Below are 15070 nucleotides of genomic sequence, written 5' to 3' on the forward strand. Positions count from 1 at the left end.
ATGGAGAAGAGGAAAAAGCTTAAACTACACGTTTAAAAAAAAAAACTTGGTTGTTCTTTATAGGCTAAAGTAGTTCAAGAAGAGCAAAGTGGTCTATTGTTTAGAAAATAAAAGACCTAACAGGAAAAATTTAAATTAAAAAAGAACCATGGCAAGGTATTTAAATCATATTGAGTTTTTTCCCCTCACTGTTGTTTTATAACAATTCCTTGGGGATTTTGAAACCTAAACCTTTTTCTTTCTGAAAACATTTCTCTCTGATGCACACACAGAGCCCTGTTGTGTTGGAAGCCAGCATTTTTTAAAGCCTGTCGTAAAGGAACAAAACAATGAACAGCTGCACAAAACCACAAATATTTGATAAGGAAACAAACATAGAATTTAAGACTGCCAATATTTGTGATATCACTTGTAAGTAATAAGTACTGATTTGAACAATTTAAGAAAATTTAAAACCCAAGTTAAGTGTTAACTATGACATTTGAAAACTGTTAAGCATACAGCTGCTATCCTTTATTGACTACTCACAGTTATCTTCAGAAAATTAAAGTTTTCCTATTACCAAGAGACAAATGTGGACCACCAAGATGAAAGGTTTTTAGTCAAAACCAAAGCTTCCCTGACAGAATCTCGAGACAAAGATCTAACCATCCTGCTGTCCCTTGCTCACATGATCTGTGAAGCCTACCATTTTTAGTTTGTACATGTTTCCTAGGGAGAACACAGAAGAAATTACTGATTTCTGGTAGTGTAGTGGTATACACTGAAAGAAAACAAAAAGCAAGATTTAAGGGCTAACTGTGGTCATTTTCCCTTGCATTCATTTCAGACCTTCTACTCCTTCCTCTCAGGCTCTATGAAACAACCATAAAAGACCAGAAATAATTCCCCATGTGACTAGGCTGCAAAGATGAGCCTCAAAATCTCAGCGAGAGTTGGGGAGGAGAGTAAAGAGGAACCTCCTAATATCTGTGACCTCAAGCTACAAAACTGAATGAATGGCCAATCCTCAACAGCATAATGACAGACATGTTGGGGATCCCTGTCCATTGGGCTTCTCAAATGAGGCTCGCTCTCTTTCTTCAATCTTAGACAAAGTAGTGGTCACTCTCTTCAAAGATCTCTCCTTTAAGAAAATCTATTTCTTGTGCTGGGTGGCCTCAGTGAACTATTTGGTATCTGATTTGACTTCAAAAAGAGGAAATTCAGTTTTGAAGTCTAAAATGAAGATTCGAAATATGTAAGTCCTGGCAAAATAAATGAAAGCAAAAATGAACGAATAGGATCTAATTAAATTTAAGAGCTTTTGCACAGCAAAGGAAACCAGTGACAAAATGAAAAGACAACCTAATGAATGGGAGAAAATATTTGCAAATGATATGGCTGACAAGGGGTTAATAGCCATAATATACAAACAGCTCATACAGTTCAATAACAAAAAAAACCCAATTAAAAAATGGGCAGAAGACCTGAACAGACATTTTCCCAAAGACATACAGATGGCTAAAAGGCACATGAAAAGATGTTCAACGTTAATTATCAGGCAAATGCAAATCAAAACAACAATGAGATAACACCTCACACTTGTCAGAATGGCTATCATCAAAAAGTCTACAAATAACAAATGTTGGTGAGGATGTGGAGAAAAGGGAACCCCCCTACAAGGGACCCCCTCTACAAGGGAACCCCCCTATAAACTGGTGCAGCCACTATGGAAAACAGTATGGAGGTTCCTTATAAAACTAAAATAGAGTTACCATATGATCCAGCCATTCCACTCCTGGGTATATATCCCCCCCAAATTTCAAAACACTAATTCAGAAATATACATGTACCTTAATGTTCACAGCAGCACTATTACATCATAGCCAAGATACGGAAGCAAACTCAGTGTCTATCAGCAGATGAATGAATAAAGAATGTGGTATATACATATATTTGTGTGTGTGTGTGTGTGTGTGTGTGTGTGTGTGTGTGTGTGTGTGGTATATACAGGACTATTACTGTGCCATAAAAAAGAATGAAATTCTGTTATTTGCAACAATGTGGATGGACCAAGAGAGTATTATGCTTAGTTAAATAAGTCAGACAGAAAAAGACAAATACTATATGTTATCACTTATATGTAAAATCTAAAAAATAAAAGAAATGAATGCATATAGCAAAACAGAAAAAGACTCACAGATATAGAAAACAAACTAGTGGACACCAGTGAGGAGAGGGAAGTGGGGAGGGGCAAGATAGGGGTACGAGATTAAGAGACACAAAATACTATGTATAAAATAGATAAGCAACAAGGATATATTGTACAGCATAGGAAATTACAGCCATTACTTTGAAATAACTTTTTTTTTTTTGGCCGCACCATGTGGCATGCGGGATCTTAGTTCCCCCACCAGGATCAAACCCATACACCCTGCAGTGTAAGCACGGAGTCTCAACCACTGGACCACCAGGGAAGTCCTAAAATAACTTTAAATGGAGCATACTCTATAAAAATACTGAATCACTCTGCTGTACACCTGAAACTAATACAATATTGTAAATCAACCATACAGTTTATTTATTTATTTATTTATTTATGGCTGCATTGGGTCTTCATTGCTGTGCGCAGGCTTTCTCTAGTTGCAGTGAGCAGGGGCTACTCTTCATTGCGGTGCACGGGCTTCTCATTGCGGTGGCTTCTCTTCTTGCAGAGCACGGGCTTCAGTAATTGTGGCTCGCGGGCTCTAGACCGCAGGCTCAGTAGCTGTGGCGCACGCGCTTAGTTGCTCCGTGGCATGTTGGATCCTCCCAGACCAGGGATTGAACCCATGTCCCCTGCACTGGTAGGCAGATTCTTAACCACTGCACCACCAGGGAGGTCCTTATACAATTTTTTAAAAATGTTAAGCCCTATGAAATTTATAGTCATTCCTGGTATGTGCAAGTTAAACTAACCCTTAGTACATAATCTGGTACAAATGAAAATAAGTACTGGTGTTCAATTAATGCAAGGATTTAGAAGGATGCAGCGGGTCCTGTTTCTCCCCCAAGAAGGGATGATTTCTATTGTTTTCATGTATGGCAATTCGACTTCTGAAACCTAAAGTAAACAGGAATGGCAAACGCACGCTACTTTGAAGTTTTCCCAGTGTTTTTCTTCTATAATCTGTTTTACCAACTTCTATTTCTCACAATTACCCCGTTTACAGATAAAAGTAACAGTAATAACACTATTTTGTACTTAATAATAATGCTCCCCCACCTACCTCCCTACCAGGGATGGTATGAGGATGAATGGAAGACAGTGTGACAAGCACTTTGAGCTCTTTGGAAGGCACTCCCACAGAAAGCCTTGCTGAGGCTAAATAACACCTTTCATCGAAGGATCTAAAAAGTGTCTCACAAAGCCCAGCTCATTAACCCTTCAAAAAAATCACTGTGACATAAACCTGAGCTCAGCATTATTATCCCCATTTAAAAGATAAGAAACAGAGACAGGCTAGGACCACTAACATTGTGATATAAATTTAAGAGTTCCTGGGACCAGGCCTAGAACACAGGCCAGTAGAAGGCCATGTCCACATGGCAGTGTGCATTTGTCTCACAATCTGAATAACAAATCTGTACCAAAGAATGCCAAGTGGGGAAGAAGTCCCATCCTTGGGCTATGCATATGCAATCAGACAGCAAAGGAAGCGTCCACTTGGTTTTGTGGCCAAGAAAGATAAGTAATGTGAAAAAACTATAATCACAGCCCTTGGAAGATTCTAATTGAAAAACAACAAAACAAATAATGGTATATTTCAGAAGCATTCTTCACAAAATTGTACCTCCAGGTACAAAAATGATAAGACTTTAGGTAGTAAACAGAAAGATATGGACAACAGCATAAAAATATAATAGACTTGAAAACTATCACAGCTCTTCATATGTCATATTGCCAATGTCACTTAGAATTAGGATCACAAGTAAGTTTTTTTCTTTTCCCGCAGGTAAGTTTCGTTGGTTAAAATTCCCCAAACCTAAAAAAATGATTCTGAGTTTCTGCCAAGGTACCAGGCAATTCAAATTCTCAAGCCTTCCCATACCTTGCATTTTTCTTCTGGCTACATGCAAGATTACTCTTGAAGAGAGCAAATATGAGAGATGTGAAGAGACAAGAAGGAAAATGGTGATCTAACACATCAGGTCAAAAACACCTTCCATCTACTTGAAAACTATTTACACAGGCTGCACTCACATTGATTCTTTCTAAATCGTCACAAAAGAACACAATGGAGCCTATTCACACTAAGGTAAGCCATGTCACTCTACGTATACACAAACATACCCAACTTCACCTGGAAACCAAAGGTAGAAACTTCTTTTCTATTGAAGAGAGAGATCAAAACAGTTCTTAGGGCAAACTAGACTTCAATGCTTTCCTATCAATAACCACATAGCTACTCTCTCCCTCAATTTTTCCACCTTTAAACAGGGACAATACCTTACAAGCATATTCTGCAGTTACAGGAAGATAAATTATCAGATGGAATTTTGAGCTCTATTATTGTCACTCACCAACTATAACATCCAATGCATCATTACAGGACAAAAAGCAGCTTCCTTAAAAGAAAAAAAGGAAAAGGTCTAGAAGGAACTCTGATAGCTTACAGTCTCTGCAGTCATCAACTGGTTTCACAGGGCTATATTTTTAAAGAATGGAATAGAAACATCTACTTCAGAATAAAAGACAATGTGATTGTTAGGTGGTTACTATCCTAGAGTCATCTCCAAATACAGCCCTAACTCCGCTGGAGATACCACATCTAATCTGAAACCTCAAACTGCAGTGATCAGTGGTGAGAGAGCCAATAATGATAGCTAATAATAGCCAATAAAAATAGGACATAATGTACTTCCAAAAGGCCGGGGGCACCTCAGATCAAGGGAGCAAGTCAAGGCCAGCCTGTGGGAGGAGTAATTCTTATCATCAATTACCTCTAAAAGGAAAGAGCAAGAAGAATGTAATCAGTGGATCAGCTATGATTTTTCAACCTATCAGCACATCACTCCTGCTTTGGGCATCTCCATTAAAACAGTACCAAAAAGCTTGCATGTCACCAGAGCCCAAGTCTCCCCACTGACTGCAGTGGCATAGGAACATTATCAAGCTGCTCACACAGAATGGGAACGTGAACTTCCCTCTTTGATTCTGCTCTCCCAAACCACCTGCCTCTCTCAGCTGCAGAGAGCACAAGGAATGTTATAGGCCCGACCTGAAGAGGCGCCAGGCAGAAGCCAAACAGCCAGGGAATGAAGGCTTTAACACCTCCTTCAAATAATCACGCAGGGTTGCACTTTTGGATGTTTGCCCTGAGCCTCACTGCTGACATGAGGATTATCAAGTTTAAGGCTCTGCTGGTAAGGTCAAATGACCTATTAGAGAGTGAATTAAAACTGCTATATACAAACAGGATGCCAGGCAGTTCTGCTGAGCACCTCAATACTCAAAATGCCAAAGGACTTCCCCTCCCTGCAGAGTCTTTCAGTTTTAAAAAGTAGCAATAAAAAAATGTGGGTGGAAGTAGGAGACAGGAGAGAAGAGGCTGTGCTGACATGGCTGAAGAACCCAGACCTCATCTCAGCACACAGCAGCAAGCTCTGCTGGTTTCCACAGCAGCAGGTAGAATTAGCATCAGAGATGGGCTGCTGGGAATTGAGTTTGCTGCAAAATTTCTTCCAGAAAAAGCCCTGCCTTCAGGCATGGATATTACTGCTTCACCAGGGAAAAACTGCCCCAGGTGGCTGCTGGCTAGCAGGGTCTCTTCAATGCCCTAAGCCTGTGACCACCAACCCTAGGGGCAGATGCCCTTTCAGAACTAATCTAGATAATGTTTCTGCAGATAAATTTTTTCCCTCAGAAGGAGGCTGCTTGATGCTCATTCAAATCTGTTACCACTCTTACTTTCAGTTTGGTCATCTTCCCTCAGGGATTACTCATAATTGTCCCTCAAACCATAGCAACAGGAGGTAAGTGTTTGATCTTTGTATTATATACGAGAAAGGAAGTGCAAGTCAGCAAAAAGGAGCAGAGATGATTTCTGCTCAGCCTGGGGGTCGCTAGGCAAATGGCTTTAGGGAGGCAGGGCACAAAGAGGCTGACTAGTGTGCCAAGTGACAAATTCAGAACAAGAACAGTGAGAAAAGAGGAAAGGTCATCAGGTGCAGCCCCCTCCACTCCAACTTTTCCAACAGGAGAACAGCAACAAGAAAAGTTAAAGAGCAAATCAGATGTCCCTTGGCAACATCAGGCACCGGCAAGAGCATATATACATATAAATAAGAGCTGTCCAAAAAATAGCTGTTTGAAATGCTTCCTTGTAAGGTGAGAGAGAGGTTGCCACGTTATCTTAGATTTTCAACTAAGTCATCTCATCTTATTAGACAACGAGACGTGAAATATTTATTTTGTCCTCTTTCAGGACCATAGGAAACCTGCCTTCAGTAGCACCACTGGAACATTATCTATTATGACACACACTTACTTACTTGCCTGTAATCCAGTCCAGATGACCTCCTTCCCCTCTGCAAAGGTGTGGGCTAAATGTCAGACAAAAGGCCCTGGAAGAGGGATAGGGTTATCATCCCCACACACACCACAGGAGTTGCAAGACCTCTACAATTTAACAAACTGGTATCAATGTTTTAACCTACAACTGAGAGCGCAAACTTTGAACTGGAATTCTGGTTTACTTACATCTTGTTTTTCTACTTTTATTTTGTAATAATAATGTTCATCTATGAGCATTAGTTCTAAAACTGTTTCACCATTGAGATATGGGAAAGAGGACATGATTTCTTAAGAAATTGTCACAGCTTCATCACATGGTGAAGTTCACTCTCACTTCTTTCCTCTTTCCACAATGTCCTCTAACATTTAGAATAACACTTAGACATTGCTGGCACCAAGCCACCTAATCTAATATGGTTTCATTTGGCCTGGTCTCTAAACAATAGGCTATCTCAAAGAAGACAGTGCCCTGTCACCATCTCTAGGTGCAGATTTATATTTGGTTACTGGTGTGTTTACACTGTAGCTAAAAAACCACAATGGAATATATACATACAACGGAATATTATTCAGTCTTAAAAAGAAACTAAATCCTGATACATGCTACAATGTGTATGAAACTTGGAAACATTATGTAACTGAAATAAGCCAGAATCAAGGTAAATACTGTATAATTCCACTTATATGTGGTACCTATAGAGCCAAATTCATAGAGACAGAAAGTAGAATTATGGTTGCCAAGGGCGGAGGGGAGGGGAGAATGAAGAGTTACTGTTTAATGGGTACACAGTTTCAATTTGGGATGGTGAAAAAGTTCTGGAGATGGATGGTGGTGATGGTTATACAACAATGTGAACGTGCTTATTAATGACACTGAATTATACACTTAAAGTGGTTAAAATGGTAAATCTGTTACGTATATTTTACCACAACTTAAAAAAAAACAACAGACCGAAGTGAACCATAATCCAACTCCCTTCACTTGTGAACTACACCCAAAATGATATACTAGACCCCTACAAATGAATATATAAAAGAAATAAATATTCCCCACAATAGTAACAGGCATCTTGTCAAGAGTTCATAGGAATGGGATCAGAGGGACCAAACAATCAAATATTTATCCCCATCCCCCACAAATGCACCAAGCACATAGCTTAGTGTTTTATCTTCAGCAGGTATTCAATAAAATACTTTTCATCCTGATAAAAACCAGAAATGATTTTAAGAAAAGTAATTTTAATATCATAATTCTTTTTTACTCTTATTGTGTTTGCCTATTTCTTGTCTTTGTGTTAGGTTAGACTTTCCAAACCCATCATTCCCTGCCTGAGCAAAGACAAGGCATGAAGTACCCCAGTACCACTGCAAAGATGAACAACCAATAAACATGAATTCAAAAGAGAGTGAGGGGAGGAAAAAAACATCTTGTATGAACAGAGCAACAGACCAGGGAGGGTGCATCTTTCTAGAACAGATGTTGGCTCTGTCAAAAATCAGCCAACTGCTCATCTTCCAGTTTCATTTTAACGATGGTTGTGCCTCACTGATAGTCATATCTTTAGTTGCTCTCATCAGTGTTTTAAGATTTCACTTTCCAGGCAAAGTGACACATAAAACAAATTCAGAGGATAAGTTTTGGTGAAATACCGCTTGGATGTGAATCTTCCCCCTGCCCCCAACCCAATAATCTAAAACAAGATAGTACCAAACCAAACTGAAGCATTTCAAACTGCACTTTTCCGTATATATCTGATGCTCTAAGAAATTGCTCAATCACCTGTCAGAAGTCTTTCAGATTTTTAACATTTAATACGTTATTTCTATTACTAGCAAAATATGAAAAGCCCCTAATGATTTCCTGCATCTCCCATTTGCTCAAGTTTTGTTTTGTAATCATCAAGAATGGAGGCAGACTGCGAAAGTGGAAAAGGGGGAAAATGTACTGGACTGCCTTCTGTTTTCACAGAAAACCTTATAATACTTGTTATTTCTTTAAATCATGCATATATATAACTTTTGTCTTTAAAAGAATATAAGTTTCCTGATGGCAGGGACCATGAGAGTCTTGTTCTATTAAAATCCCCAATGCTCCCCCTGAAGTAGCTGTTCAAAAAGTATTTGTTGGGGGCTTCCCTGGTGAGTGGTTGAGAGTCCGCCTGCCAATGCAGGGGACACGGGTTCGTGCCCCGGTCCAGGAAGATGCCACATGCCGTGGAGCGGCTAGGCCCGTGAGCCATGGCGTCCAGAGCCTGTGCTCCGCAACGGGAGAGGCCACAACAGTGAGAGGCCCGCGTACCAGAAAAAAAAAAAAAAGTATTTGTTGGGGCTTCCCTGGTGGTGCAGTGGTTGGGAGTCTGCATGCCGATGCAGGGGACGCGGGTTCGTGCCCCGGTCTGGGAGGATCCCATGTGCCGCGGAGCGGCTGGGCCCGTGAGCCATGAGCCTGCGCGTCCGGAGCCTGTGCTCCTCAGCGGGAGAGGCCACAGCAGTGAGAGGCCCACGTAGCGCAAGTAAAAAAAAAAAAAAAATGTATTTGTTATTCAAGTAACTGAAGTCACCGTTCTTGAAGCTCTAAATGGCTCCTCATAAGGCATAGCATTAAGATCACAATGCTTGTGATGCCTCCAGGGACTGCTGGCAGGGTCTGGCCCCTGAAACACTCCTCTCCTTGACTCTTCCTCTAGTGCCTCTTTCAGGTGCTCACATGCACATTGTTCCTTCCTGCCTCAGGAAATTTGCACATGCTGTTCCTTCTACCTAAAAAAGCTCTTCACCACCATCACCTAGTTCTCTCCCATAAGTCGGTAGACTTCAGCTCAAATGTCACTTCCTCCAGGAGATCCTCCCTGTCTCCTGTCCCCCTCTCTTCACCAGCCTGATGGGGCCACGGTAGGCCTATCCCAGTATCCCCAAGGACCTTGTAGGTTATGTTAAGGCATTTACTCTTCTATCTAGAAGAGAACAGGGAGCCACCAAAGTGTTGCCAGCCAGGAAAGATAATATCCAATATGCTGGTAGGTCTGGGGTTCAGAGAATTATGAACAGCAGCAAGCAGCTTACTTGGGACACAGATGACCTTTGCTCAACAAACAGTGGCCTCATCCTACCTCCCCAGGATACCTCCAGTAATTCCCTATGGTAGTGTTTTCCAGAATGGGGCATGACTATCACTGGGGGCTCTAGGGATAATTTTATTGGCATATAACTAAATACTTTTCAAAGATTAACGTATTTATTTCAATGGGGATTCAAAAATAAAACTTGCATTCTAAACCCATGGGAAAAAAAAAAAAAGAATGGAGACAGAGCCATATTTTATCACTAATAGAGCAAAGCAAGAGTGGGCCGTATTTTGGCAAGATGTCTTGTCACAGGTTCCTTTCTAAATTCCACATTTTTCTGCTACTCATGCTACTTTTATTTATTTATTTTTAAATTTATTTTTATTTATCTTTGGCTGCATTGGGTCTTCGCTGCTGCGCACGGGCTTTCTCTAGTTGTGGCAAGCAGGGGCTACTCTTTGTTGAGGTGCATGGGCTTCTCATTGCTACAGCTTCTCTTGTTGCAGAGCACGGGCTCCAGGCACGTGGGCTTCAGTAGTTGTGGCTCGCGGGCTCTAGAGTACAGGCTCAGTAGTTGTGGTGCACAGGCTTAGCTGCTCCACGGCATGTGGGATCTTCCAGGACCAGGGCTTGAACCCGTGTCCCTTGCATTGGCAGGCGGATTCTTAACCGCTGCACCACCAGGGAAGCCCTATTCATGCTAATTTTAAAATTAACACAGGTTTACTTACAAGTTCACTGGTCTTTAGTTTTCATTCAATACTTTTTATTAATACATTTGGTAATAAGGCATAAATGAAAATGCAAAATAAATCACTGTTCATGTTTAAAGTTAATTAGTGCACACCACAGAGAAACAAAATTATTTTTGGATGTATTTTGAAATAAAAGGAATTTAAATGTAAATTCAAGCTCATTATTATTCCTATCAGCTGAACCTTGCTGATGTGAATAAAGTTGCAGTCAAATTTAACTGAAAAATGAACTTCACTTATTAATGGAGGGTTGTGAGTATGAGTTACAGGTATATTTGACTTGGGGCTCTCTTTTCTTGAATTTAGTAAACTAATTTTTAAAAAGAAACATTTGCTAGAAAAGAGTTAAGTAAATGAAAATTCAATAGGACTGACTGCTGCTAACTAAATATTTATGACATAAATAATATATCTTGAAGGTCTATTAAATACAAGCATCATATCTAATCATAAAGCAGAAAGGGCACTGGGTGAAATTAAAACATTGAACTAAACACTAACCTTTAAGACAGTGGTCAGCAAACATTTTCCATAAAGGGTCAGGTGGTCATACGTTGTTCGTCACAACTACTTAACTTTGGTACTGTGGCACAAAAGCAATCAGTGCATAAACAAATGAGGACAACTGTGTTCCAATAAAATTTTATTTAGAGACCCTGATATTTGAATTGTATATAATTTTTACATGTCATAAATTATTCTTAATTTTTTTCAACCATTAAAAAAATATAAACACCATTCGTAGTTTGAGGGCCATACAACAAAACAGGGGACAGGCCAAATTTGGTCCTTAGACCATAGCTTACAGGACCCTGCTCTGAGAGTTACAATTTCAAGTAAGGGGCAAAAAATATCCCCTTTGTCAATCAAAATCTTTTTCTTTTCTTCTGCCAAAGGAAGAGTCTATGGAAATTTACAGATTTCTGATTTCTATGGAAAAAAGTTTTAGTTAGCCAATCCAGAAAAAGCTTCCTGAATGCTTGCCAGGCACAAAAGACATTGCTAAGCGCTGAGAGGCATGTGAATGGTGTCTGCACAAAGTAAGGAGAGGAGGGAAGGCACTGAGAGGTGAAAGCATGCCATAGACTGGGATGGTCCTTACCATTATGGAGGAGGTAACACCTGTACTGGACTTTGAAGAATGAGTAGGATTTGGATAGAACAAGATTGCAGTAAAAGAAAAATAGAGAGATAAGGACAAAACTTTAGGAAATAGTCATACAAGGCAGTGAATTAAAAAAAAAAAAAAGTAGAACCAGAAAAAGGAAAAAACTGCCACTGAAGCCAAGAGAAGAGAACATTTGAAAGAGAAAAGGGCTTAAAACTCTCAATGTGGTTACTGGGAAAAAATTAAAGTAGGTTAAGGCACTGGACAAAAGGGGGCTACTGGTGCCTTTTTACAGTGCGGTTTCAGTGTAATGACAGAGCTGACAGATAGGTTTCATGGAATTAAATGGAATAGTTTGAAAAGGATGTTGGTGGGAAGAATGGCTTTAAAGAGAAATGGACTCTATTTTCTTAAATAAAACAAAACAAAAAACATTCTAGTGAAAGATGCAGCTACCTTATTAGTAGCTTGCTCAATATGAAACATCCTAATCAGGAAGTTGTTCCTTACCTTAAATTCTTATACCCCTTGAAATCAAATGGGCCAAATTTTGTAGTAAGATCAGGAATTAACAGAAGTTACATCTATCCTAAACGTTGGAACAAAACATAGGCAAGACTTCAACAAACTTTTCTGGAAGATGGTTATTAAAAAAAAAAACCCACAACCATAACAAATGGTTAGTGTCCTATTCCCCTCCCAAGAGCATGTCTGTCTTCCATCTTCTTTTATTTTTTATTTTTTATAATTTTTTACAATGATGTAGTTTCAGTCTTTTGGAAAAGTTACAAAAATAGTAAAGAGAATTCCTGGATACCTTTTTCCCTTCTTTCTTTTTTTTTTATAACCTACTTTAAGAAAAGCATTCTTTCACTGATTTCCTGTGTTTTGTTCTTTGTAATGTGGATACTGCCAACAAACTCTAGACATTCATTTTAAAAAGTGCTGGGGCCTTTTTAAAGTAGTTTAGTTCATGTTGTCCATGATTCACTCACAAGTTGTAGGAAAGAAAAGTGCAATATAGGCTCACTCAACAAAAATGTTTGGAATTCATTTGGCTTCTTTAATCTGTAGGTTGATGTCTTTCATCAGCTCTGGCCCATTCTCTCTTCCCTCTTCTTCTGGGACTCCGATTAAATGTATATTAGATCTTCTCACTCTATCCTATATGTCTCTTTTTCTCTCATCTGTAATTTTTACCTTCCCCCTCTGCCCATGCAACATGTTGGATAATTTCTTGTGACAATTTCCACTTCACTACTTCCCTCTGCAGCTCTATCTAATTTGCTAACTTCCTGCTAAACCCCATCCACTGAGCTCTTAAGTTCAGTTATTGCATTTTTACAGTTCTAGCATTTCTACTTGGTTCTTTTCAAAACTGCTACATCACTTTTTCTTTGCAATAGTTCCCAATTACCTGATAAAAAAGTTGTTTTAGCCTAAGTCTGATAATTCTAGTATTTCATGTCTTTATGAGTTCTGGATGTCTGTTTGCTTATGGTGAGTGGTTTCCTCATATGCCTAGTTATCTTTGTGTATTGGCTGTTTTGGGGGCAAAAGTTCCTTGGAAGAATACTTTTAGGCAGAGGGTGATAGAAGTTTCTTCCAGAAAGGATTTTTCTTTACTATTGCCAAGTACCTGGGAACACTACCAGTCCAGAGGCTCTTTCATCCAAGTTCAAGACTCCAAGGTCTGTTTTCTCCTTTTAGAACCCTAACAGTTAATTTTTGCACTGCCTGAGGATCCTCTTTGTCAGATTTTCCCCTCATATTTTCTCTCTCTCCACTTTGCCAGAGATTTCCTTAGTTTTATCTTCCAATCCTTAATTAATATATACATGAGTATATATGTTATTTCTATGAACTCTCTTCTCACAGAAGCCTTTTCCACAACATCTTGCTTTTATTTTCCAAGTGAAATTCTCTAGAAAGTTGTACATTTGCTCCTCTAACAAGCTGCCTATTTTACATGATTGTCAAGAATGATGTGATTGCTTCCAATGCTGTGGATAAAAGCGCTTACAAAATATTAGTATGCCCAAGTGAAGTTAATAAATGTCAACAGTGTATAAGCATAAATAGCTTAAATAGAAAGTGACACCTGCTTAGTGATTTTACTTAAATTAAAATTTCAGGAATTCCCTGGCAGTCCAGTGGTTGGGACTTGGCACTTTCACTGCCGGGGCCCAGGTTCGATCCCCTGATCAGGGAACTAAGATCCCGCAAGCCGTGCAGTGCGGCCAAAAAAAAAAAAAATTTCAAGTCATAGAAATATCAGGTAGTAAAAATGACACCATAGCTATGGTGGTAATGAGACATAGCAACTTTTTTCTACATTCAATTTGTTGTTATTCATAGTGATATAATAGTGCAATGGAACATTTAGTGATAGATTTTCAAGGAAAGGCTTTCTGCGAAAGGTGAGTTTTGAAAAAAAAAATTCTAAAGAAGAGCCATGTGACTAAGAAGTAATTTTCAAGAACAGTATGTAACGTGGCTTAATACTGAATTGGATAATAAAAAACACAATATTTTCTTCCTTAGAAATAATATGCTTTCTAAATGCTAGTCTTCCTCTGTAGTCATTAATATCTTTTTAAAAAAAATTACTACCGAGTTCTCAATCTAATCTCTCTTCCCTTGAAAAAATAAATTCATCTTTTCAATATTCTTCTAATACTCTGAAACAAGTAATCATTGAAAACAAGCCTCTTCACTAAGAGTATTTAAGAACTTAATTGTGCCTTTGTTACCTTAGGACAAATAGACCACAGAGTTGGCCAGGGAAGGACATGTGAGGCACATTCTGCTTTTTGACCTTGGTAGTAGTTACAGTGTTCACTTTATGATTATTTGTTTAAAAGTACACATATGTTTTATGAACTTTTACCAAAGAGAATAAATAGTATGTATTTTTAAACAGCTTCCTTTATAGAAACTTCTCTAAGTAAAGAAAACAAAGCTCTCATTTAAATGCATTCATTCTAACTGTCCTTTTAAAGAACTTTAAGAGGCAGCAATGGAGCAAAGCAAAAATGAATGAAATACTTGAGTTACTCTCATTTACATCTTTCAAGAAAAGCCTCAATGTACCTAGCTAGATTTAAAACATATTTTCAGATAAAGTACTATTAAATATTAATATAGTTAAATACTGCCAATTCCCTCTTTCTCTAAATTTAAATATTCTTATATATAAAAAAAAATTCATCTTTTTTTACTTGCTTTATATGTTCCAGGATTTTTTTTTAGCATCTTTATTGCAGTATAATTGCTTTACAATGTTGTGTTAATTTCTACTGTGTAACAAAGTGAATCAGCTATGCATATACATATATCCCCATATTCCCTCCCTCTTGCGTCTCCCCCCCACCCTCCTTATCCCACCCCTCTAGGTGGTCACAAAGCACCAAGATGATCTCCCAGTGCTATGTGACTGCTTTCCACTAGCTATCTATTTTACATTTGGTAGTGTATATATGTCCATGCCACTCTCTCACTTCGTCCAGCTTACCCTTCCCCCTCCCCGTGTCCTCAAGTCCATTCTCTATGTCTGCGTCTTTATTCCTGTCCTGCCCCTAGGTTCTTCAGAACCCTTTTTTTT

The 15070-nt window shown here is 38.9% G+C and overlaps 1 protein-coding gene across 7 annotated transcripts in view; it reads right to left on the reverse strand.

Annotated features, from left to right (window-relative positions):
- The window catches only part of ASCC1 (activating signal cointegrator 1 complex subunit 1), a 102086-nt gene that overhangs the window by 14106 nt on the left and 72910 nt on the right, over positions 1-15070 (reverse strand). Inside the window, exon 10 of one of the 7 annotated variants that reach the window (XR_003790544.1) lies at positions 10860-12055. The exons of 5 other annotated variants lie outside the window; for them this stretch is intronic. Coding sequence is in view for 1 of the 2 variants with exons in the window: in XM_029201066.1 (XP_029056899.1) it covers positions 6568-6588 (21 nt within the window). In the remaining variant the exon portion in view is untranslated. Of the gene's footprint in view, positions 1-5889; positions 6589-10859; positions 12056-15070 lie in introns of those variants that run through there. One more of the 7 variants, XM_029201066.1, reaches the window with a different exon arrangement.

Source organism: Monodon monoceros, unplaced genomic scaffold (genome assembly GCF_005190385.1).
Source record: "Monodon monoceros isolate NGI ecotype Baffin Bay Population unplaced genomic scaffold, NGI_Narwhal_1 Super_Scaffold_4, whole genome shotgun sequence".
In the NCBI taxonomy this organism is placed as follows: domain Eukaryota; kingdom Metazoa; phylum Chordata; class Mammalia; order Artiodactyla; family Monodontidae; genus Monodon; species Monodon monoceros.